The sequence below is a fragment of the Eubalaena glacialis genome, chromosome 19 (assembly GCF_028564815.1).
Source record: "Eubalaena glacialis isolate mEubGla1 chromosome 19, mEubGla1.1.hap2.+ XY, whole genome shotgun sequence".
NCBI lineage: Eukaryota > Metazoa > Chordata > Mammalia > Artiodactyla > Balaenidae > Eubalaena > Eubalaena glacialis.
In genome coordinates this window covers 37246598-37271907 of record NC_083734.1, presented here as the reverse complement: position 1 = coordinate 37271907, position 25310 = coordinate 37246598, and the positions used below count along the sequence as shown (strand labels likewise).

The 25310-nt window shown below is 50.0% G+C and overlaps 2 protein-coding genes across 2 annotated transcripts; both read left to right on the top strand.

Annotated features, from left to right (window-relative positions):
- Positions 1-2329: 2329 nt before the first annotated feature.
- On the top strand, positions 2330-8427 carry LOC133080791 (transcription factor Sp6-like). The gene is made up of 2 exons (XM_061176894.1): positions 2330-2350; positions 7492-8427. Exons 1-2 carry the CDS (start codon positions 2330-2332, stop codon positions 8425-8427), a joined length of 957 nt encoding a protein of 318 aa, XP_061032877.1.
- A 2901-nt stretch (positions 8428-11328) lies between these two features.
- LOC133080790 (transcription factor Sp6-like) lies at positions 11329-17429 on the top strand. Its single transcript, XM_061176893.1, has 2 exons — positions 11329-11349; positions 16494-17429. The coding sequence occupies exons 1-2, from the start codon at positions 11329-11331 to the stop codon at positions 17427-17429; spliced, it is 957 nt and encodes a 318-aa protein (XP_061032876.1).
- The last annotated feature ends 7881 nt before the right edge of the window (positions 17430-25310 follow it).

The following is a 25310-nucleotide window of genomic DNA, read 5'->3' as shown; positions in this document are numbered from 1 at the left end:
TCTGGCTGGGAGGGTTGTCACCGCAGAAATAATGTCTCTGATGTGCCTCCTTATTAAGCCTTCCAGACCCAGTGTGATGGAGCCACGAGGGAAGAAGGGAAGAGGGCCAGAATGGGCGACAGCTTCCAGCCAGAACTGTGGGGTGGAGGAGGGAGCCAGATGTGGAGGTTGAGCAAGGAAGTCTTCCTCTAAAATGAGAGAAAGGGATTTGGTCAGGGAGTGGAAGTAAGCCCTTCCCTCTCTAGCTCTGATTCAGTCCTTAACTCTTGGTCTTTATAAAAGTAAAGTTCAGTAGTCCACTCTCATCTGTCACCCCAGGCAGGCCTTCAAGGCAGCCAAGAGCCCTTGCTCCAGAACTGATGTAGTTCCTCACCCTTGGTGCCTGGCATTTGCCCTCCCCTGAGGGATGGAAGGAAGAGGGTGACCTCGGTTGGGTGAGGGTAGGTGGGGGTGTCCCAGCAGAGGGACCTCCAGCGGTTCCTGCTCAGAGTGGAGGACTCTGTCCCTGCCTGGCCATCTGCTTGCAGAGAAGCTAAGCCCCACTCTTTCTTTAGCTCGACCCTCCCCTTTCGTGCTGCCTACAAGCCTTGCCCCTCCTGTAGAGTGTGTTAGGAGGCTCCTCCCCATCTCATCTCTTGTGGGGCTCCCCTTCCATATGAGGAAGTTGTCCTGTCACTGGAAGGGGCCTGCCTTCTGAGGTGATGTCCAGGAAGCTGTCCCTGTTCCCTTCTTTAGATGCCAGAAATACGTCCTGATGGTGATCCTGGAGTGGGGAACGTGGGGAGGGGTGAAGCCAGAAGAGGCTGAGCCAGGCAAAAGGAAAAAAGCTGATGGGGGCAGGGTCTGACAGGCCGCAGGAGCCTGGAGCTAGTGGGCTTTCCCAGGCTCCAGGTAGAGGCCTTAAGATTCCCCCCGACCTCCCGTTTCCCTGCCTTTCTTTCTCCACCCAGAGCCCTGTGCAAGGATTAGTTGTGTATTGATTTTTTAAGTTATAAGCAAAGGGTATTTTATTTAATATTAGGACATGTGTGTTCATGTTGTGTGTACCCATGCATGTGTGTGTTTCTGTGTGTGTGTGTGTGTGTGTGTTTCTCTACTGAGCCTGGGGTCTCCAGCCAGGGAGACCCCATCTTGTTCACCCCAGCCAAGGTCCTGGAGCCTAGGCCCACGGCATCTCTTCCTTCCTTGGGGATATCAGTCCAAGGACTGGGTGCTATTGGGAAGTGGGGCTGGGATCTGGGTGGGAATATGTTTGTGTAGAAGAGAGCCCTTCTTAAGAGGGATGGGGTGACTCTCCCTGAAGGACGCATGGGCCTGGGGTAGGTTAAGAAGTAATGTCCTTTCTTTATGCTCCCTCTTCCCCTACCTCCTGCTAATCCGACCAGAGGTCCCTTTCCTTGCTGAGAGGGCTGGGGGCAGAAGAGAGTTGGCAGTGCCTGCAGGTTGCCTGGCCAGGTGGATGAGGGGGAGAGAGGGAGGGCGCTGTGGGTGTGAGATGCCGTTTTCCTCCAGCTGAGGAAACCAGCCACCTCTCCCTTTGCCACTAGGACAGCCTTTCCCAGTGACCATCCTCAGGGGAACTCCCAAATGTGCGTTGGGGAGAGGACAGCACGGATATTCCCATGGAGGCCCCGAGCTCTAAGGTGTGCTGGTGAGGGCTTTGGATAGGTTTTCTTTTGCTCCCCTCTTTTATAGATCTAGGTTGCTTGGCTGTCTGCCCCCTTCTAGGCAGCCCCCTAGAGGAGAAATGTAGGATTTTTTTTTCTTTAAGTGCTGTGAACCCATTTTGGGGGGGGGGGAGGAGGAGGAAGAAGCAGCCTGTGTTTTTTATGCCATAATAAAGTCATCAACCACACCACTGCTTCATTTGTCTTCCAGCTCCGGTTTCCTTTTTGACTCATGGTCTCTCAGCAGCAAGGACCAGGCTGGCTGCAGGGTGGGGTGGACACTTCTCTTTGATCCTGCAGCCCAGGGCAGCCTCACCTCCCTTTGTTTGGGGGCAGAGCTGAGCTGATTGTTGAAGGGTCTGATCCTGCCCGGAGGTTGTTGATGCAGAAGGAGGGTGGCGCTCCCTCGGGGTTGATAGCTGGGCTGACTGTCCCTCCCTGGTCTTCTCCTGTGGAGATGAAAAGGTTCTAGATATTTCCTTCCTCTTCCACATGGAAGCCCCCTCTTTCGCCTCCCCTGCCAAGAATGCCGGTTCCCTGCCTTCCCAGAGATGGCCAGCCCCTTGGCCCCCTCACCCCACCCTCGTGGGTGTGTGCCTGTCAATCAGGCCTTCTGGCTCTGAGAGAGGTGGGGGTGACCGACAGCGATTTCTCCACCCAGGATGATCCCTATCAGGGACAAGGTGATGAAAGGCAGCCGAGATATCCGATGGGCTCCCGCCCAGCTGAAAAGCATGAGGGAAAGGTTCCTAGTGCAACTCCCAGCTAGAGACCTGCCGCAGTTACACAACCACGGTGTGCACAGAAGTTCCTCACTGGACCCATCGGGCACCCCCGGATATGCACAAATGCACACTTTCCCAGGCTGCTCAAACGCCTGGTGCACAGTTGGTGCCTAACACACGTCAGATGAGTAAAAGCCTCATGGCTCCAGGGCCCCAAACCTAGGAAAGTTGACAGAGGATCAGTTTTTGGCTCCAAGGGGGCAGAGTAGGTTATTACGTTCTTTCACCTTTCCATCCTACATCTTGGCCAAAATTATCATCTACCCCAGTGGGATTCCTATTTCCCCCCACTCTAACCCTAACCCAATTTCTCAGAGCCAAATCTGGTACCCAGGCTGGCCCATTCCACCACTTGTTTGGGAGAGTCTGGGGTCACAAAGTTTCTTAAATGGGGGCATCAGAATGATTTAGGGGTTACAGAGGAAAGCAGACCAGTTGAGGGGGCCATACGTTTGTTTCTGTCTGCCTGGGTGGCGGAGGGCCAGGCGTGTTACGGTGACCTCAGGCCCACCCCGCTCCCTGGGGCTCCTCTTTTGTCTTCCTGGTTCTGGGGGACTTAGACCCCAGGAGCCTGGCGAGTCCTCTCCTGCTCTCCCCCATTGCTGCCCCCAGGGCGAGGAGGGCAGCTGTGGGGGCGGCTGGGCCTGTCTGGGCAGGGCTGGGACTGCCCCTCCTCCCCTTGCAGCTCCTCCCGCTGACCTGCATTCTTATCGGGGGCCTTTGGTGCGGCTCTCATGCCTCTCACTCGCTCGCTCTGACCGGCAATGCTGCCTGGCTGCCGCCACTCCCCACCCCCCACACCCCACCCCCCCCCCCCCGCAATGGAGCCCGAGGCCACCTCTGACCCCTCAGTTCTGGCACCCCTGGCAGGACAGTCCTGGAGGGGCTGAGAGGGAGTTCGGGAAATCAAAACATCTGGCCTGACCCCTGGGCAACGTCTCTGAGCCACCCTCTCCTCTCCTGGGAAGTGGGAATAGAATCCCTCTAGGGTGGGTGAGTGAAGTCAGGAATGGGAAAGTGACCGAGGAACCTGCAGCCTGGGGACTGCAGCCTGGGGCTGTGCTGTTCTGCCCGGTCCTGCCCCCAAGCGGGCAGCTGGGGAAGTTCAGGATGTGAACCGGCTTTCAGGCCAGCCACCTCGGGGACTCATGTTTATCACCACACAGTCTTGATGTTTGCTTCCGGAATGACGTCCAATGGCAACCTCCCGACCCCCACCCCGTACATCACACCAGAAGCAGCCTTCACCTCCCATTAATCCTTGTGAGTCTGACTGCTCAGCATCTGAGCAGTGGAGGTTTGAAAAGAATCTCAGGCGCCAAATAGTATTTGGTATTTGGATAAGTATTCTCATTCTTTAAAAAAGAATAAGTATTCTCATTCTTTAAAAAAAAAACTGCCAATCAATAAAAAAGCGAAAAAAGAATATGCTGATCAGCACTATGCCTAGTGTTGTAAACACAAAGACGGGTAAGACAGGACTCCTTTTAGCAACTCATGATCTCACAGGGAAAGTAAACATATAAGCTCAAACCATAACGACAAAGTGCTGTGGAGGCACCATGAAGTAATAAAACTACATTTCTTTTAAAACAGTCGTTTCCTCCTTCTATCCACTCCCCAGCTATTTGTTGATTTTATAAATATTTGAGTTTGCTTTATGTCCACGCGTTGGCTTTAAACATGATAGACGATGCACATAAGCAGGATCTAGTCCATACTTTGAAGGAGTTTCTGCTCAGAGGAAATGGGTTGCAAAAACAGCTATATTTAAAGAAAGAAATGAATATGGGCAATGAGAGCTATAAGTTGGTATTGGAGCACAAAAGAGGGAAAAAAGACTTCAAATTGGATCAGGGAAGATGTTACTAGAGCAATGCTGTTTAAACGGGACCTCGAAGGGCCATTGGGTATCAATGACGGACATCTTGGGAAGAATAAGCTTGCAACAGGAAAGTGGGAGAAAGGCAAAACACAGGAAAAATACTCTGAGTACCTGTAGAGTACAAGTGGGAAGAGTAGGAGCTTAGAGCCACATCATCTAGGGCTTTGGAGGCCAAGCCAGGGATACCATGCCAAGCTACCATGTTACCACAGCAGTGCTTTAGCACAAGCATTAGCCTGCAACAGAACCAACCACTTGGAGGGCTTGTGAAAACACAAGCTCCACTCCCATAGTTACTGATTCCAGAGGTCCAGAGTAGGGCTGACTATTCGTATCTTCAAGAAGTTCACAAGTGATGCTGGTATTTGAAGACCACTTCCGGAGAGTTAATCTGGTGATCGCGTGGAGGATGGCTTAGAAAGGGAGAGGGTAGAGATGGAAACACCAGTCAGAAGACAGTTATACCCATCCAGGTGAAATGAGAGACTAAGCTGGAATCAATGGAAATAAGATAGTCAGCTATAGTCAAGAGTAGGTATTTTCGAATAAAAGTCAATATGATAGAAAGTGTAATACTGAATTAAAGCTACATATTAATGAGAGGAGTAACTTCCTTTCAAGTTGTGTGAAAGGGTATCTTTTATTTCTTCTGGTAGTGAATTGGCCTAGAAAAACAGAACTCTACTGGGAAGTGTGTAAATATAAGAATATTCCTTTTAATATTAGAAATTATAATGATATATAGAGATAAAAACTTTGAGCTCATAATCTAGAATTTGATGAGACCACAAAAGGTGGCATCTAATCAATGCTTCTGCTCTCAGGAAAGATTACCTCCAAAATCTATCAAGATCTATAGTTGTATATTTAATTTATGAAGATCCTGAAGGTGAGACTCTTAAGAGAGGTGAAGGCAGGGCTAGGGGCTCTGGAAGGTTCAAATAATAATTCCTAAGGTTTGGAGTTTAGACCAAAGCTTCTTATTTGTTATTATCATTCTAACCTCTACTAGTTATTCCTACTAATTAGATATCTAATAGCTAATTGAGGCAATATTCTCCTTTTCCTTTTCCTAGAGATTTATGCTGCAGTAAAATACAGTCTATCGAAAGACGTACATTTGAACCACTACCTTTTTTGCAGTTTATCTAAGTTACAAATATAACTTCATTATATTTGGAATTTTTGTAAAGCTTAATTTTTAATAAAATTAATTTGTTACTCATTTGGAAATATGATTAAGATTACTACTAAAATTTTGTAGCAAATCCTTTTTGTCTCTAGCAAAGATTAGTGTGAGAAGTATTACACAGATCAGAGTGAATCATTATAGAGCAGTGGCTCTCAACCAGGGTGATTTTGCACGCAGGTGACATTTGGTAGCGTCTGGAGACATTTTTGCTTGTCAGAACTGTATATGCTGCTGGCATCTAGTGGACAGAGGCCAGAGATGCTACTAAACGTCCAACAGTGTACAGGAGAGCCTCCCACAGCAAAGAATTATCCAGCCCAAAATGTCGATAGTGCTGCCTTTCTGGAGAAATAAAGATCACTTAACACAAGTATTTAATGAGCATTTACTATTTTGTATCTAATGCACCACATATATAATCATGAAAGTATAAATCATAATATCTTCCACAGTGAGATTTCTTTAGCGTATGGAGGGAGTAGTGTTGTTATGTTTCATCATATATAAATTAGAATTATTGCCAAAGGATAAATGTTCTGAAAGAATATATATTTTTATTCTTCTTTTGCTTGTGTCTTTTGTTGTAGAAATCTTGGTTGCAATTTACTCACAGAACTGAGCTTTGGAACGTTTCAGGCCTGGCATGGAATGCAGTTTTTACACAAGTTGTAAGTGGAATAGAAGATGAATACATGTAAAAAACTGTGTGTAAAAACACCATGCAGTTCTTGGTTAGCTGGGTGTAAGCCCAGGATGAATTCTGGAAAGTATGTCTTGAGAGCCATTTATTTTTTTTTTTCAAATGAGGAAACTAAGGTACAAAGAGGCCAAGAGACTTGTTTAACTCAAATATATGAATCGCTCTGCTTTCCATAGTACTGATCTTTGGCACGGGCAATAAAAGGCACCAAGCAAAAACACTCAAATTAGCATTGTCATGGAATCCCACTGATGCCTCTCCAATATGCGAATGGTCCATGAAGTTCCACTTTTGAATTTCACTTTGATTCCTGCTCATGTGCAAAGTTCCTAACTGCTTAAAATGTATGCAACACAGAGCTGCAAAGAACTAAGTTTAGCACCGAATTCTTCAGGGAGCAAAAGGTGTGGGTGCTTCCCCAACCATTATTAGCTCTTTTAAATGGTAAAGCAGAAAGAATTCCTGAACACCCACCACAGGGCTCTCCCCAGCCACCCAGAACATTATTTTTCAAAAAGCATATATCTCTGAAGTGAATTATCTGTGGCCAATAGGAAGCTCTGAGGTATGGAAAAAGACGTTGTTTGTGTTCAGCTGTAGTGTGAGAAATATAAAGAAAATACATTGCTGTAGCCTAATTCAATATACTTTCTTTGCTGACTACTCTTCAGTAAGAAGTGTGGGTTTTACACCCCTTCAGCTCAAAAATTCTGTGATTTCTCACGACACAAGCAAATGAGAGTGGGTACGTTCAATGGCCCGAAGGCGATTTTAGACTCAAGGTAAAGAGCTCTTCTACACCTGGCTTTGGAAAAGACTCCCTTACCTGTCTTGTGGTTCAGAAATCCAGTTTCACACAGTTCATTTTGGGTTAATGAAGGTGTTGAGGCTGTGTCTGGAGCTGGATTAGCAATTCCTGCAGATGCCTATCTTTAGCGGCCTCCTTCCTTTCCCTTGTTAGTTTGCTGATGCCTACCTTGGGGAGAGAGCACCGAGGGTCAGTTTTTCTTTTGCCAGCACACCGGAGAGCAGGCTCATGAGGTCCCTTCACCAGGAGGTTTTAGTAGCGTCAGTACAGCGTCTTAAACTCACCGCCTTTCCTAAACATCCCATAACACCAAGAGTTCCTTATAAGAATCAGAGTTTCACTATAGTTATGTAGGCAACACAGGAAAATACATTGTGGAAATCAATCAATCAATCAATCAATCAATCAATCACAGTTTAAAAATTAATGAATTCATTCAAAAACATTCACTGAGTGCCATGCCCACTGTTACTCCTCTCGGGTAACCTGCGAGGACCTGGAAAGCGACAGTCCCTTGGCCCCGGGACCCTCTTCCAAGCTCCTGCAGCCGGACGTGTCACACCATTACGAATCGTGGTTCCGGCCGACACGCCCAGGCACCGAGGAGGGCTCGTGGTGGGACCTTCATCCGGGTACCAGCTGGATGGACCTCCCCCACACTCAGGGCGCGCTGACCTCACCTGGCCACCCCGGGGCGCTTCAGGCTGGCTTGGGGGGCTACGTCGGAGACCACCAGCTTTGTGCCCAGCCGCCCCACCCACACCCGCACCCGCACCACCTCCTCCCAGCCGCCGGAGGGCAGCACCTCCTCGGGCCTCCCGACGGGGCGAAGGCCTTGGAAGCAGCCGCCCCGGAATCCCAGGGGCTGGATACCAGTCTGGATGGGGCGGCCCGGCCCAAAGGCTCCCGGCGGTCAGCGCCCCGCAGCTCAGGCCAGACCGTGTGCCGCTGCCCCAACTGCCTGGAGGCGGAGCGACTGGGGGCTCCGTGCGGGCCCGATGGGGGCAAGAAGAAGCATTTGCACAATTGCCACATCCCGGGCTGTGGGAAAGCCTACGCCAAGACATCGCACCTGAAGGCACACTTGCGCTGGCACAGCGGCGACCGCCCCTTCGTGTGCAACTGGCTCTTCTGCGGCAAGCGCTTCACGCGCTCCGACGAGCTGCAGCGCCGCCTCCAGACCCACACCGGCACCAAGAAGTTCCCCTGCGCAGTCTGCAGCCGAGTCTTCATGCGCAGCGACCACCTGGCCAAACACATGAAAACCCACGAGGGCGCCAAAGAGGAGGCTGCCGGGGCGGCGGCGGGAGAGGGCAAGGCCGGCGGAGCGGAGCCCCCCGGGGGCAAAGGCAAGCGCGAGGCCGAGGGCAGCGCGGCTCCCTGCAGCTGAGCTCCTCGTCCCGCCTCCCCGTCCCGCCTCCCCGTTGGTCTCCCCTGGGGCCATCAGCAGAGAGCCCTCTGGCCTGATGCCCTTGGGGGGGGGTGGCTTGAGTAAGAGAAGGTGGTTATTTATGGAGAGGGAGGGAAAGTGGTGCGGGGGTCAGGGAGCCGGGTCGCTTAGGGGTCTCTTAGTCTCTGGGGCTGGACAGGACGGACGCGTTTGACTGGGCGGGGAGGAGCTGCGCGTGCCCATCAGTTCTCCCCTTCCTCGCTCTTTCACTTCACGCCCCTGGGCTGGGGGGTTGGGGTGGACTACCCCAACGGCGGCTGGAGGGCCGAGGGGATAGGGTGGAGGATACGGCGCGTCCCCGGAGCAGAGAGGAGTGGGGCCGCCCCGGGCGCTGGGGGTAGCTGTCTGGACACGTCGTTAGCGCCTGGGAACCCGGACATAAAAGGGCCTCTGGAGCCGCGCTGCGGCCCGGGTCCCTGTCATCCCCCCTAGAGTGCTTTACCCCGGGGTTTCCGGAGGGAGAGCTGAGATGGGGTAGCAGAGGCTGGGGGTCCCCCTAAGGGAGGAGTTTCTATCTGGCTGGGAGGGTTGTCGCCGCAGAAATAATGTCTCTGATGTGCCTCCTTATTAAGCCTTCCAGACCCAGTGTGATGGAGCCACGAGGGAAGAAGGGAAGAGGGCCAGAATGGGCGACAGCTTCCAGCCAGAACTGTGGGGTGGAGGAGGGAGCCAGATGTGGAGGTTGAGCAAGGAAGTCTTCCTCTAAAATGAGAGAAAGGGATTTGGTCAGGGAGTGGAAGTAAGCCCTTCCCTCTCTAGCTCTGATTCAGTCCTTAACTCTTGGTCTTTATAAAAGTAAAGTTCAGTAGTCCACTCTCATCTGTCACCCCAGGCAGGCCTTCAAGGCAGCCAAGAGCCCTTGCTCCAGAACTGATGTAGTTCCTCACCCTTGGTGCCTGGCATTTGCCCTCCCCTGAGGGATGGAAGGAAGAGGGTGACCTCGGTTGGGTGAGGGTAGGTGGGGGTGTCCCAGCAGAGGGACCTCCAGCGGTTCCTGCTCAGAGTGGAGGACTCTGTCCCTGCCTGGCCATCTGCTTGCAGAGAAGCTAAGCCCCACTCTTTCTTTAGCTCGACCCTCCCCTTTCGTGCTGCCTACAAGCCTTGCCCCTCCTGTAGAGTGTGTTAGGAGGCTCCTCCCCATCTCATCTCTTGTGGGGCTCCCCTTCCATATGAGGAAGTTGTCCTGTCACTGGAAGGGGCCTGCCTTCTGAGGTGATGTCCAGGAAGCTGTCCCTGTTCCCTTCTTTAGATGCCAGAAATACGTCCTGATGGTGATCCTGGAGTGGGGAACGTGGGGAGGGGTGAAGCCAGAAGAGGCTGAGCCAGGCAAAAGGAAAAAAGCTGATGGGGGCAGGGTCTGACAGGCCGCAGGAGCCTGGAGCTAGTGGGCTTTCCCAGGCTCCAGGTAGAGGCCTTAAGATTCCCCCCGACCTCCCGTTTCCCTGCCTTTCTTTCTCCACCCAGAGCCCTGTGCAAGGATTAGTTGTGTATTGATTTTTTAAGTTATAAGCAAAGGGTATTTTATTTAATATTAGGACATGTGTGTTCATGTTGTGTGTACCCATGCATGTGTGTGTTTCTGTGTGTGTGTGTGTGTGTGTTTCTATACTGAGCCTGGGGTCTCCAGCCAGGGAGACCCCATCTTGTTCACCCCAGCCAAGGTCCTGGAGCCTAGGCCCACGGCATCTCTTCCTTCCTTGGGGATATCAGTCCAAGGACTGGGTGCTATTGGGAAGTGGGGCTGGGATCTGGGTGGGAATATGTTTGTGTAGAAGAGAGCCCTTCTTAAGAGGGATGGGGTGACTCTCCCTGAAGGACGCATGGGCCTGGGGTAGGTTAAGAAGTAATGTCCTTTCTTTATGCTCCCTCTTCCCCTACCTCCTGCTAATCCGACCAGAGGTCCCTTTCCTTGCTGAGAGGGCTGGGGGCAGAAGAGAGTTGGCAGTGCCTGCAGGTTGCCTGGCCAGGTGGATGAGGGGGAGAGAGGGAGGGCGCTGTGGGTGTGAGATGCCGTTTTCCTCCAGCTGAGGAAACCAGCCACCTCTCCCTTTGCCACTAGGACAGCCTTTCCCAGTGACCATCCTCAGGGGAACTCCCAAATGTGCGTTGGGGAGAGGACAGCACGGATATTCCCATGGAGGCCCCGAGCTCTAAGGTGTGCTGGTGAGGGCTTTGGATAGGTTTTCTTTTGCTCCCCTCTTTTATAGATCTAGGTTGCTTGGCTGTCTGCCCCCTTCTAGGCAGCCCCCTAGAGGAGAAATGTAGGATTTTTTTTTCTTTAAGTGCTGTGAACCCATTTTGGGGGGGGGGGAGGAGGAGGAAGAAGCAGCCTGTGTTTTTTATGCCATAATAAAGTCATCAACCACACCACTGCTTCATTTGTCTTCCAGCTCCGGTTTCCTTTTTGACTCATGGTCTCTCAGCAGCAAGGACCAGGCTGGCTGCAGGGTGGGGTGGACACTTCTCTTTGATCCTGCAGCCCAGGGCAGCCTCACCTCCCTTTGTTTGGGGGCAGAGCTGAGCTGATTGTTGAAGGGTCTGATCCTGCCCGGAGGTTGTTGATGCAGAAGGAGGGTGGCGCTCCCTCGGGGTTGATAGCTGGGCTGACTGTCCCTCCCTGGTCTTCTCCTGTGGAGATGAAAAGGTTCTAGATATTTCCTTCCTCTTCCACATGGAAGCCCCCTCTTTCGCCTCCCCTGCCAAGAATGCCGGTTCCCTGCCTTCCCAGAGATGGCCAGCCCCTTGGCCCCCTCACCCCACCCTCGTGGGTGTGTGCCTGTCAATCAGGCCTTCTGGCTCTGAGAGAGGTGGGGGTGACCGACAGCGATTTCTCCACCCAGGATGATCCCTATCAGGGACAAGGTGATGAAAGGCAGCCGAGATATCCGATGGGCTCCCGCCCAGCTGAAAAGCATGAGGGAAAGGTTCCTAGTGCAACTCCCAGCTAGAGACCTGCCGCAGTTACACAACCACGGTGTGCACAGAAGTTCCTCACTGGACCCATCGGGCACCCCCGGATATGCACAAATGCACACTTTCCCAGGCTGCTCAAACGCCTGGTGCACAGTTGGTGCCTAACACACGTCAGATGAGTAAAAGCCTCATGGCTCCAGGGCCCCAAACCTAGGAAAGTTGACAGAGGATCAGTTTTTGGCTCCAAGGGGGCAGAGTAGGTTATTACGTTCTTTCACCTTTCCATCCTACATCTTGGCCAAAATTATCATCTACCCCAGTGGGATTCCTATTTCCCCCCACTCTAACCCTAACCCAATTTCTCAGAGCCAAATCTGGTACCCAGGCTGGCCCATTCCACCACTTGTTTGGGAGAGTCTGGGGTCACAAAGTTTCTTAAATGGGGGCATCAGAATGATTTAGGGGTTACAGAGGAAAGCAGACCAGTTGAGGGGGCCATACGTTTGTTTCTGTCTGCCTGGGTGGCGGAGGGCCAGGCGTGTTACGGTGACCTCAGGCCCACCCCGCTCCCTGGGGCTCCTCTTTTGTCTTCCTGGTTCTGGGGGACTTAGACCCCAGGAGCCTGGCGAGTCCTCTCCTGCTCTCCCCCATTGCTGCCCCCAGGGCGAGGAGGGCAGCTGTGGGGGCGGCTGGGCCTGTCTGGGCAGGGCTGGGACTGCCCCTCCTCCCCTTGCAGCTCCTCCCGCTGACCTGCATTCTTATCGGGGGCCTTTGGTGCGGCTCTCATGCCTCTCACTCGCTCGCTCTGACCGGCAATGCTGCCTGGCTGCCGCCACTCCCCACCCCCCACACCCCACCCCCCCCCCCCGCAATGGAGCCCGAGGCCACCTCTGACCCCTCAGTTCTGGCACCCCTGGCAGGACAGTCCTGGAGGGGCTGAGAGGGAGTTCGGGAAATCAAAACATCTGGCCTGACCCCTGGGCAACGTCTCTGAGCCACCCTCTCCTCTCCTGGGAAGTGGGAATAGAATCCCTCTAGGGTGGGTGAGTGAAGTCAGGAATGGGAAAGTGACCGAGGAACCTGCAGCCTGGGGACTGCAGCCTGGGGCTGTGCTGTTCTGCCCGGTCCTGCCCCCAAGCGGGCAGCTGGGGAAGTTCAGGATGTGAACCGGCTTTCAGGCCAGCCACCTCGGGGACTCATGTTTATCACCACACAGTCTTGATGTTTGCTTCCGGAATGACGTCCAATGGCAACCTCCCGACCCCCACCCCGTACATCACACCAGAAGCAGCCTTCACCTCCCATTAATCCTTGTGAGTCTGACTGCTCAGCATCTGAGCAGTGGAGGTTTGAAAAGAATCTCAGGCGCCAAATAGTATTTGGTATTTGGATAAGTATTCTCATTCTTTAAAAAAGAATAAGTATTCTCATTCTTTAAAAAAAAAACTGCCAATCAATAAAAAAGCGAAAAAAGAATATGCTGATCAGCACTATGCCTAGTGTTGTAAACACAAAGACGGGTAAGACAGGACTCCTTTTAGCAACTCATGATCTCACAGGGAAAGTAAACATATAAGCTCAAACCATAACGACAAAGTGCTGTGGAGGCACCATGAAGTAATAAAACTACATTTCTTTTAAAACAGTCGTTTCCTCCTTCTATCCACTCCCCAGCTATTTGTTGATTTTATAAATATTTGAGTTTGCTTTATGTCCACGCGTTGGCTTTAAACATGATAGACGATGCACATAAGCAGGATCTAGTCCATACTTTGAAGGAGTTTCTGCTCAGAGGAAATGGGTTGCAAAAACAGCTATATTTAAAGAAAGAAATGAATATGGGCAATGAGAGCTATAAGTTGGTATTGGAGCACAAAAGAGGGAAAAAAGACTTCAAATTGGATCAGGGAAGATGTTACTAGAGCAATGCTGTTTAAACGGGACCTCGAAGGGCCATTGGGTATCAATGACGGACATCTTGGGAAGAATAAGCTTGCAACAGGAAAGTGGGAGAAAGGCAAAGCACAGGAAAAATACTCTGAGTACCTGTAGAGTACAAGTGGGAAGAGTAGGAGCTTAGAGCCACATCATCTAGGGCTTTGGAGGCCAAGCCAGGGATACCATGCCAAGCTACCATGTTACCACAGCAGTGCTTTAGCACAAGCATTAGCCTGCAACAGAACCAACCACTTGGAGGGCTTGTGAAAACACAAGCTCCACTCCCATAGTTACTGATTCCAGAGGTCCAGAGTAGGGCTGACTATTCGTATCTTCAAGAAGTTCACAAGTGATGCTGGTATTTGAAGACCACTTCCGGAGAGTTAATCTGGTGATCGCGTGGAGGATGGCTTAGAAAGGGAGAGGGTAGAGATGGAAACACCAGTCAGAAGACAGTTATACCCATCCAGGTGAAATGAGAGACTAAGCTGGAATCAATGGAAATAAGATAGTCAGCTATAGTCAAGAGTAGGTATTTTCGAATAAAAGTCAATATGATAGAAAGTGTAATACTGAATTAAAGCTACATATTAATGAGAGGAGTAACTTCCTTTCAAGTTGTGTGAAAGGGTATCTTTTATTTCTTCTGGTAGTGAATTGGCCTAGAAAAACAGAACTCTACTGGGAAGTGTGTAAATATAAGAATATTCCTTTTAATATTAGAAATTATAATGATATATAGAGATAAAAACTTTGAGCTCATAATCTAGAATTTGATGAGACCACAAAAGGTGGCATCTAATCAATGCTTCTGCTCTCAGGAAAGATTACCTCCAAAATCTATCAAGATCTATAGTTGTATATTTAATTTATGAAGATCCTGAAGGTGAGACTCTTAAGAGAGGTGAAGGCAGGGCTAGGGGCTCTGGAAGGTTCAAATAATAATTCCTAAGGTTTGGAGTTTAGACCAAAGCTTCTTATTTGTTATTATCATTCTAACCTCTACTAGTTATTCCTACTAATTAGATATCTAATAGCTAATTGAGGCAATATTCTCCTTTTCCTTTTCCTAGAGATTTATGCTGCAGTAAAATACAGTCTATCGAAAGACGTACATTTGAACCACTACCTTTTTTGCAGTTTATCTAAGTTACAAATATAACTTCATTATATTTGGAATTTTTGTAAAGCTTAATTTTTAATAAAATTAATTTGTTACTCATTTGGAAATATGATTAAGATTACTACTAAAATTTTGTAGCAAATCCTTTTTGTCTCTAGCAAAGATTAGTGTGAGAAGTATTACACAGATCAGAGTGAATCATTATAGAGCAGTGGCTCTCAACCAGGGTGATTTTGCACGCAGGTGACATTTGGTAGCGTCTGGAGACATTTTTGCTTGTCAGAACTGTATATGCTGCTGGCATCTAGTGGACAGAGGCCAGAGATGCTATTAAACGTCCAACAGTGTACAGGAGAGCCTCCCACAGCAAAGAATTATCCAGCCCAAAATGTCGATAGTGCTGCCTTTCTGGAGAAATAAAGATCACTTAACACAAGTATTTAATGAGCATTTACTATTTTGTATCTAATGCACCACATATATAATCATGAAAGTATAAATCATAATATCTTCCACAGTGAGATTTCTTTAGCGTATGGAGGGAGTAGTGTTGTTATGTTTCATCATATATAAATTAGAATTATTGCCAAAGGATAAATGTTCTGAAAGAATATATATTTTTATTCTTCTTTTGCTTGTGTCTTTTGTTGTAGAAATCTTGGTTGCAATTTACTCACAGAACTGAGCTTTGGAACGTTTCAGGCCTGGCATGGAATGCAGTTTTTACACAAGTTGTAAGTGGAATAGAAGATGAATACATGTAAAAAACTGTGTGTAAAAACACCATGCAGTTCTTGGTTAGCTGGGTGTAAGCCCAGGATGAATTCTGGAAAGTATGTCTTGAGAGCCATTTATTTTTTTTTTTCAAATGAGGAAACTAAGGTACAAAGAGGCCAAGAGACTTGTTTAACTCAAATATATGAATCGCTCTGCTTTCCATAGTACTGATCTTTGGCACGGGCAATAAAAGGCACCAAGCAAAAACACTCAAATTAGCATTGTCATGGAATCCCACTGATGCCTCTCCAATATGCGAATGGTCCATGAAGTTCCACTTTTGAATTTCACTTTGATTCCTGCTCATGTGCAAAGTTCCTAACTGCTTAAAATGTATGCAACACAGAGCTGCAAAGAACTAAGTTTAGCACCGAATTCTTCAGGGAGCAAAAGGTGTGGGTGCTTCCCCAACCATTATTAGCTCTTTTAAATGGTAAAGCAGAAAGAATTCCTGAACACCCACCACAGGGCTCTCCCCAGCCACCCAGAACATTATTTTTCAAAAAGCATATATCTCTGAAGTGAATTATCTGTGGCCAATAGGAAGCTCTGAGGTATGGAAAAAGACGTTGTTTGTGTTCAGCTGTAGTGTGAGAAATATAAAGAAAATACATTGCTGTAGCCTAATTCAATATACTTTCTTTGCTGACTACTCTTCAGTAAGAAGTGTGGGTTTTACACCCCTTCAGCTCAAAAATTCTGTGATTTCTCACGACACAAGCAAATGAGAGTGGGTACGTTCAATGGCCCGAAGGCGATTTTAGACTCAAGGTAAAGAGCTCTTCTACACCTGGCTTTGGAAAAGACTCCCTTACCTGTCTTGTGGTTCAGAAATCCAGTTTCACACAGTTCATTTTGGGTTAATGAAGGTGTTGAGGCTGTGTCTGGAGCTGGATTAGCAATTCCTGCAGATGCCTATCTTTAGCGGCCTCCTTCCTTTCCCTTGTTAGTTTGCTGATGCCTACCTTGGGGAGAGAGCACCGAGGGTCAGTTTTTCTTTTGCCAGCACACCGGAGAGCAGGCTCATGAGGTCCCTTCACCAGGAGGTTTTAGTAGCGTCAGTACAGCGTCTTAAACTCACCGCCTTTCCTAAACATCCCATAACACCAAGAGTTCCTTATAAGAATCAGAGTTTCACTATAGTTATGTAGGCAACACAGGAAAATACATTGTGGAAATCAATCAATCAATCAATCAATCAATCAATCAATCACAGTTTAAAAATTAATGAATTCATTCAAAAACATTCACTGAGTGCCATGCCCACTGTTACTCCTCTCGGGTAACCTGCGAGGACCTGGAAAGCGACAGTCCCTTGGCCCCGGGACCCTCTTCCAAGCTCCTGCAGCCGGACGTGTCACACCATTACGAATCGTGGTTCCGGCCGACACGCCCAGGCACCGAGGAGGGCTCGTGGTGGGACCTTCATCCGGGTACCAGCTGGATGGACCTCCCCCACACTCAGGGCGCGCTGACCTCACCTGGCCACCCCGGGGCGCTTCAGGCTGGCTTGGGGGGCTACGTCGGAGACCACCAGCTTTGTGCCCAGCCGCCCCACCCACACCCGCACCCGCACCACCTCCTCCCAGCCGCCGGAGGGCAGCACCTCCTCGGGCCTCCCGACGGGGCGAAGGCCTTGGAAGCAGCCGCCCCGGAATCCCAGGGGCTGGATACCAGTCTGGATGGGGCGGCCCGGCCCAAAGGCTCCCGGCGGTCAGCGCCCCGCAGCTCAGGCCAGACCGTGTGCCGCTGCCCCAACTGCCTGGAGGCGGAGCGACTGGGGGCTCCGTGCGGGCCCGATGGGGGCAAGAAGAAGCATTTGCACAATTGCCACATCCCGGGCTGTGGGAAAGCCTACGCCAAGACATCGCACCTGAAGGCACACTTGCGCTGGCACAGCGGCGACCGCCCCTTCGTGTGCAACTGGCTCTTCTGCGGCAAGCGCTTCACGCGCTCCGACGAGCTGCAGCGCCGCCTCCAGACCCACACCGGCACCAAGAAGTTCCCCTGCGCAGTCTGCAGCCGAGTCTTCATGCGCAGCGACCACCTGGCCAAACACATGAAAACCCACGAGGGCGCCAAAGAGGAGGCTGCCGGGGCGGCGGCGGGAGAGGGCAAGGCCGGCGGAGCGGAGCCCCCCGGGGGCAAAGGCAAGCGCGAGGCCGAGGGCAGCGCGGCTCCCTGCAGCTGAGCTCCTCGTCCCGCCTCCCCGTCCCGCCTCCCCGTTGGTCTCCCCTGGGGCCATCAGCAGAGAGCCCTCTGGCCTGATGCCCTTGGGGGGGGGGGGTGGCTTGAGTAAGAGAAGGTGGTTATTTATGGAGAGGGAGGGAAAGTGGTGCGGGGGTCAGGGAGCCGGGTCGCTTAGGGGTCTCTTAGTCTCTGGGGCTGGACAGGACGGACGCGTTTGACTGGGCGGGGAGGAGCTGCGCGTGCCCATCAGTTCTCCCCTTCCTCGCTCTTTCACTTCACGCCCCTGGGCTGGGGGGTTGGGGTGGACTACCCCAACGGCGGCTGGAGGGCCGAGGGGATAGGGTGGAGGATACGGCGCGTCCCCGGAGCAGAGAGGAGTGGGGCCGCCCCGGGCGCTGGGGGTAGCTGTCTGGACACGTCGTTAGCGCCTGGGAACCCGGACATAAAAGGGCCTCTGGAGCCGCGCTGCGGCCCGGGTCCCTGTCATCCCCCCTAGAGTGCTTTACCCCGGGGTTTCCGGAGGGAGAGCTGAGATGGGGTAGCAGAGGCTGGGGGTCCCCCTAAGGGAGGAGTTTCTATCTGGCTGGGAGGGTTGTCGCCGCAGAAATAATGTCTCTGATGTGCCTCCTTATTAAGCCTTCCAGACCCAGTGTGATGGAGCCACGAGGGAAGAAGGGAAGAGGGCCAGAATGGGCGACAGCTTCCAGCCAGAACTGTGGGGTGGAGGAGGGAGCCAGATGTGGAGGTTGAGCAAGGAAGTCTTCCTCTAAAATGAGAGAAAGGGATTTGGTCAGGGAGTGGAAGTAAGCCCTTCCCTCTCTAGCTCTGATTCAGTCCTTAACTCTTGGTCTTTATAAAAGTAAAGTTCAGTAGTCCACTCTCATCTGTCACCCCAGGCAGGCCTTCAAGGCAGCCAAGAGCCCTTGCTCCAGAACTGATGTAGTTCCTCACCCTTGGTGCCTGGCATTTGCCCTCCCCTGAGGGATGGAAGGAAGAGGGTGACCTCGGTTGGGTGAGGGTAGGTGGGGGTGTCCCAGCAGAGGGACCTCCAGCGGTTCCTGCTCAGAGTGGAGGACTCTGTCCCTGCCTGGCCATCTGCTTGCAGAGAAGCTAAGCCCCACTCTTTCTTTAGCTCGACCCTCCCCTTTCGTGCTGCCTACAAGCCTTGCCCCTCCTGTAGAGTGTGTTAGGAGGCTCCTCCCCATCTCATCTCTTGTGGGGCTCCCCTTCCATATGAGGAAGTTGTCCTGTCACTGGAAGGGGCCTGCCTTCTGAGGTGATGTCCAGGAAGCTGTCCCTGTTCCCTTCTTTAGATGCCAGAAATACGTCCTGATGGTGATCCTGGAGTGGGGAACGTGGGGAGGGGTGAAGCCAGAAGAGGCTGAGCCAGGCAAAAGGAAAAAAGCTGATGGGGGCAGGGTCTGACAGGCCGCAGGAGCCTGGAGCTAGTGGGCTTTCCCAGGCTCCAGGTAGAGGCCTTAAGATTCCCCCCGACCTCCCGTTTCCCTGCCTTTCTTTCTCCACCCAGAGCCCTGTGCAAGGATTAGTTGTGTATTGATTTTTTAAGTTATAAGCAAAGGGTATTTTATTTAATATTAGGACATGTGTGTTCATGTTGTGTGTACCCATGCATGTGTGTGTTTCTGTGTGTGTGTGTGTGTGTGTGTGTTTCTCTACTGAGCCTGGGGTCTCCAGCCAGGGAGACCCCATCTTGTTCACCCCAGCCAAGGTCCTGGAGCCTAGGCCCACGGCATCTCTTCCTTCCTTGGGGATATCAGTCCAAGGACTGGGTGCTATTGGGAAGTGGGGCTGGGATCTGGGTGGGAATATGTTTGTGTAGAAGAGAGCCCTTCTTAAGAGGGATGGGGTGACTCTCCCTGAAGGACGCATGGGCCTGGGGTAGGTTAAGAAGTAATGTCCTTTCTTTATGCTCCCTCTTCCCCTACCTCCTGCTAATCCGACCAGAGGTCCCTTTCCTTGCTGAGAGGGCTGGGGGCAGAAGAGAGTTGGCAGTGCCTGCAGGTTGCCTGGCCAGGTGGATGAGGGGGAGAGAGGGAGGGCGCTGTGGGTGTGAGATGCCGTTTTCCTCCAGCTGAGGAAACCAGCCACCTCTCCCTTTGCCACTAGGACAGCCTTTCCCAGTGACCATCCTCAGGGGAACTCCCAAATGTGCGTTGGGGAGAGGACAGCACGGATATTCCCATGGAGGCCCCGAGCTCTAAGGTGTGCTGGTGAGGGCTTTGGATAGGTTTTCTTTTGCTCCCCTCTTTTATAGATCTAGGTTGCTTGGCTGTCTGCCCCCTTCTAGGCAGCCCCCTAGAGGAGAAATGTAGGATTTTTTTTTCTTTAAGTGCTGTGAACCCATTTTGGGGGGGGGGGAGGAGGAGGAAGAAGCAGCCTGTGTTTTTTATGCCATAATAAAGTCATCAACCACACCACTGCTTCATTTGTCTTCCAGCTCCGGTTTCCTTTTTGACTCATGGTCTCTCAGCAGCAAGGACCAGGCTGGCTGCAGGGTGGGGTGGACACTTCTCTTTGATCCTGCAGCCCAGGGCAGCCTCACCTCCCTTTGTTTGGGGGCAGAGCTGAGCTGATTGTTGAAGGGTCTGATCCTGCCCGGAGGTTGTTGATGCAGAAGGAGGGTGGCGCTCCCTCGGGGTTGATAGCTGGGCTGACTGTCCCTCCCTGGTCTTCTCCTGTGGAGATGAAAAGGTTCTAGATATTTCCTTCCTCTTCCACATGGAAGCCCCCTCTTTCGCCTCCCCTGCCAAGAATGCCGGTTCCCTGCCTTCCCAGAGATGGCCAGCCCCTTGGCCCCCTCACCCCACCCTCGTGGGTGTGTGCCTGTCAATCAGGCCTTCTGGCTCTGAGAGAGGTGGGGGTGACCGACAGCGATTTCTCCACCCAGGATGATCCCTATCAGGGACAAGGTGATGAAAGGCAGCCGAGATATCCGATGGGCTCCCGCCCAGCTGAAAAGCATGAGGGAAAGGTTCCTAGTGCAACTCCCAGCTAGAGACCTGCCGCAGTTACACAACCACGGTGTGCACAGAAGTTCCTCACTGGACCCATCGGGCACCCCCGGATATGCACAAATGCACACTTTCCCAGGCTGCTCAAACGCCTGGTGCACAGTTGGTGCCTAACACACGTCAGATGAGTAAAAGCCTCATGGCTCCAGGGCCCCAAACCTAGGAAAGTTGACAGAGGATCAGTTTTTGGCTCCAAGGGGGCAGAGTAGGTTATTACGTTCTTTCACCTTTCCATCCTACATCTTGGCCAAAATTATCATCTACCCCAGTGGGATTCCTATTTCCCCCCACTCTAACCCTAACCCAATTTCTCAGAGCCAAATCTGGTACCCAGGCTGGCCCATTCCACCACTTGTTTGGGAGAGTCTGGGGTCACAAAGTTTCTTAAATGGGGGCATCAGAATGATTTAGGGGTTACAGAGGAAAGCAGACCAGTTGAGGGGGCCATACGTTTGTTTCTGTCTGCCTGGGTGGCGGAGGGCCAGGCGTGTTACGGTGACCTCAGGCCCACCCCGCTCCCTGGGGCTCCTCTTTTGTCTTCCTGGTTCTGGGGGACTTAGACCCCAGGAGCCTGGCGAGTCCTCTCCTGCTCTCCCCCATTGCTGCCCCCAGGGCGAGGAGGGCAGCTGTGGGGGCGGCTGGGCCTGTCTGGGCAGGGCTGGGACTGCCCCTCCTCCCCTTGCAGCTCCTCCCGCTGACCTGCATTCTTATCGGGGGCCTTTGGTGCGGCTCTCATGCCTCTCACTCGCTCGCTCTGACCGGCAATGCTGCCTGGCTGCCGCCACTCCCCACCCCCCACACCCCACCCCCCCCCCCCCGCAATGGAGCCCGAGGCCACCTCTGACCCCTCAGTTCTGGCACCCCTGGCAGGACAGTCCTGGAGGGGCTGAGAGGGAGTTCGGGAAATCAAAACATCTGGCCTGACCCCTGGGCAACGTCTCTGAGCCACCCTCTCCTCTCCTGGGAAGTGGGAATAGAATCCCTCTAGGGTGGGTGAGTGAAGTCAGGAATGGGAAAGTGACCGAGGAACCTGCAGCCTGGGGACTGCAGCCTGGGGCTGTGCTGTTCTGCCCGGTCCTGCCCCCAAGCGGGCAGCTGGGGAAGTTCAGGATGTGAACCGGCTTTCAGGCCAGCCACCTCGGGGACTCATGTTTATCACCACACAGTCTTGATGTTTGCTTCCGGAATGACGTCCAATGGCAACCTCCCGACCCCCACCCCGTACATCACACCAGAAGCAGCCTTCACCTCCCATTAATCCTTGTGAGTCTGACTGCTCAGCATCTGAGCAGTGGAGGTTTGAAAAGAATCTCAGGCGCCAAATAGTATTTGGTATTTGGATAAGTATTCTCATTCTTTAAAAAAGAATAAGTATTCTCATTCTTTAAAAAAAAAACTGCCAATCAATAAAAAAGCGAAAAAAGAATATGCTGATCAGCACTATGCCTAGTGTTGTAAACACAAAGACGGGTAAGACAGGACTCCTTTTAGCAACTCATGATCTCACAGGGAAAGTAAACATATAAGCTCAAACCATAACGACAAAGTGCTGTGGAGGCACCATGAAGTAATAAAACTACATTTCTTTTAAAACAGTCGTTTCCTCCTTCTATCCACTCCCCAGCTATTTGTTGATTTTATAAATATTTGAGTTTGCTTTATGTCCACGCGTTGGCTTTAAACATGATAGACGATGCACATAAGCAGGATCTAGTCCATACTTTGAAGGAGTTTCTGCTCAGAGGAAATGGGTTGCAAAAACAGCTATATTTAAAGAAAGAAATGAATATGGGCAATGAGAGCTATAAGTTGGTATTGGAGCACAAAAGAGGGAAAAAAGACTTCAAATTGGATCAGGGAAGATGTTACTAGAGCAATGCTGTTTAAACGGGACCTCGAAGGGCCATTGGGTATCAATGACGGACATCTTGGGAAGAATAAGCTTGCAACAGGAAAGTGGGAGAAAGGCAAAGCACAGGAAAAATACTCTGAGTACCTGTAGAGTACAAGTGGGAAGAGTAGGAGCTTAGAGCCACATCATCTAGGGCTTTGGAGGCCAAGCCAGGGATACCATGCCAAGCTACCATGTTACCACAGCAGTGCTTTAGCACAAGCATTAGCCTGCAACAGAACCAACCACTTGGAGGGCTTGTGAAAACACAAGCTCCACTCCCATAGTTACTGATTCCAGAGGTCCAGAGTAGGGCTGACTATTCGTATCTTCAAGAAGTTCACAAGTGATGCTGGTATTTGAAGACCACTTCCGGAGAGTTAATCTGGTGATCGCGTGGAGGATGGCTTAGAAAGGGAGAGGGTAGAGATGGAAACACCAGTCAGAAGACAGTTATACCCATCCAGGTGAAATGAGAGACTAAGCTGGAATCAATGGAAATAAGATAGTCAGCTATAGTCAAGAGTAGGTATTTTCGAATAAAAGTCAATATGATAGAAAGTGTAATACTGAATTAAAGCTACATATTAATGAGAGGAGTAACTTCCTTTCAAGTTGTGTGAAAGGGTATCTTTTATTTCTTCTGGTAGTGAATTGGCCTAGAAAAACAGAACTCTACTGGGAAGTGTGTAAATATAAGAATATTCCTTTTAATATTAGAAATTATAATGATATATAGAGATAAAAACTTTGAGCTCATAATCTAGAATTTGATGAGACCACAAAAGGTGGCATCTAATCAATGCTTCTGCTCTCAGGAAAGATTACCTCCAAAATCTATCAAGATCTATAGTTGTATATTTAATTTATGAAGATCCTGAAGGTGAGACTCTTAAGAGAGGTGAAGGCAGGGCTAGGGGCTCTGGAAGGTTCAAATAGTAATTCCTAAGGTTTGGAGTTTAGACCAAAGCTTCTTATTTGTTATTATCATTCTAACCTCTACTAGTTATTCCTACTAATTAGATATCTAATAGCTAATTGAGGCAATATTCTCCTTTTCCTTTTCCTAGAGATTTATGCTGCAGTAAAATACAGTCTATCGAAAGACGTACATTTGAACCACTACCTTTTTTGCAGTTTATCTAAGTTACAAATATAACTTCATTATATTTGGAATTTTTGTAAAGCTTAATTTTTAATAAAATTAATTTGTTACTCATTTGGAAATATGATTAAGATTACTACTAAAATTTTGTAGCAAATCCTTTTTGTCTCTAGCAAAGATTAGTGTGAGAAGTATTACACAGATCAGAGTGAATCATTATAGAGCAGTGGCTCTCAACCAGGGTGATTTTGCACGCAGGTGACATTTGGTAGCGTCTGGAGACATTTTTGCTTGTCAGAACTGTATATGCTGCTGGCATCTAGTGGACAGAGGCCAGAGATGCTACTAAACGTCCAACAGTGTACAGGAGAGCCTCCCACAGCAAAGAATTATCCAGCCCAAAATGTCGATAGTGCTGCCTTTCTGGAGAAATAAAGATCACTTAACACAAGTATTTAATGAGCATTTACTATTTTGTATCTAATGCACCACATATATAATCATGAAAGTATAAATCATAATATCTTCCACAGTGAGATTTCTTTAGCGTATGGAGGGAGTAGTGTTGTTATGTTTCATCATATATAAATTAGAATTATTGCCAAAGGATAAATGTTCTGAAAGAATATATATTTTTATTCTTCTTTTGCTTGTGTCTTTTGTTGTAGAAATCTTGGTTGCAATTTACTCACAGAACTGAGCTTTGGAACGTTTCAGGCCTGGCATGGAATGCAGTTTTTACACAAGTTGTAAGTGGAATAGAAGATGAATACATGTAAAAAACTGTGTGTAAAAACACCATGCAGTTCTTGGTTAGCTGGGTGTAAGCCCAGGGTGAATTCTGGAAAGTATGTCTTGAGAGCCATTTATTTTTTTTTTTCAAATGAGGAAACGAAGGTACAAAGAGGCCAAGAGACTTGTTTAACTCAAATATATGAATCGCTCTGCTTTCCATAGTACTGATCTTTGGCACGGGCAATAAAAGGCACCAAGCAAAAACACTCAAATTAGCATTGTCATGGAATCCCACTGATGCCTCTCCAATATGCGAATGGTCCATGAAGTTCCACTTTTGAATTTCACTTTGATTCCTGCTCATGTGCAAAGTTCCTAACTGCTTAAAATGTATGCAACACAGAGCTGCAAAGAACTAAGTTTAGCACCGAATTCTTCAGGGAGCAAAAGGTGTGGGTGCTTCCCCAACCATTATTAGCTCTTTTAAATGGTAAAGCAGAAAGAATTCCTGAACACCCACCACAGGGCTCTCCCCAGCCACCCAGAACATTATTTTTCAAAAAGCATATATCTCTGAAGTGAATTATCTGTGGCCAATAGGAAGCTCTGAGGTATGGAAAAAGACGTTGTTTGTGTTCAGCTGTAGTGTGAGAAATATAAAGAAAATACATTGCTGTAGCCTAATTCAATATACTTTCTTTGCTGACTACTCTTCAGTAAGAAGTGTGGGTTTTACACCCCTTCAGCTCAAAAATTCTGTGATTTCTCACGACACAAGCAAATGAGAGTGGGTACGTTCAATGGCCCGAAGGCGATTTTAGACTCAAGGTAAAGAGCTCTTCTACACCTGGCTTTGGAAAAGACTCCCTTACCTGTCTTGTGGTTCAGAAATCCAGTTTCACACAGTTCATTTTGGGTTAATGAAGGTGTTGAGGCTGTGTCTGGAGCTGGATTAGCAATTCCTGCAGATGCCTATCTTTAGCGGCCTCCTTCCTTTCCCTTGTTAGTTTGCTGATGCCTACCTTGGGGAGAGAGCACCGAGGGTCAGTTTTTCTTTTGCCAGCACACCGGAGAGCAGGCTCATGAGGTCCCTTCACCAGGAGGTTTTAGTAGCGTCAG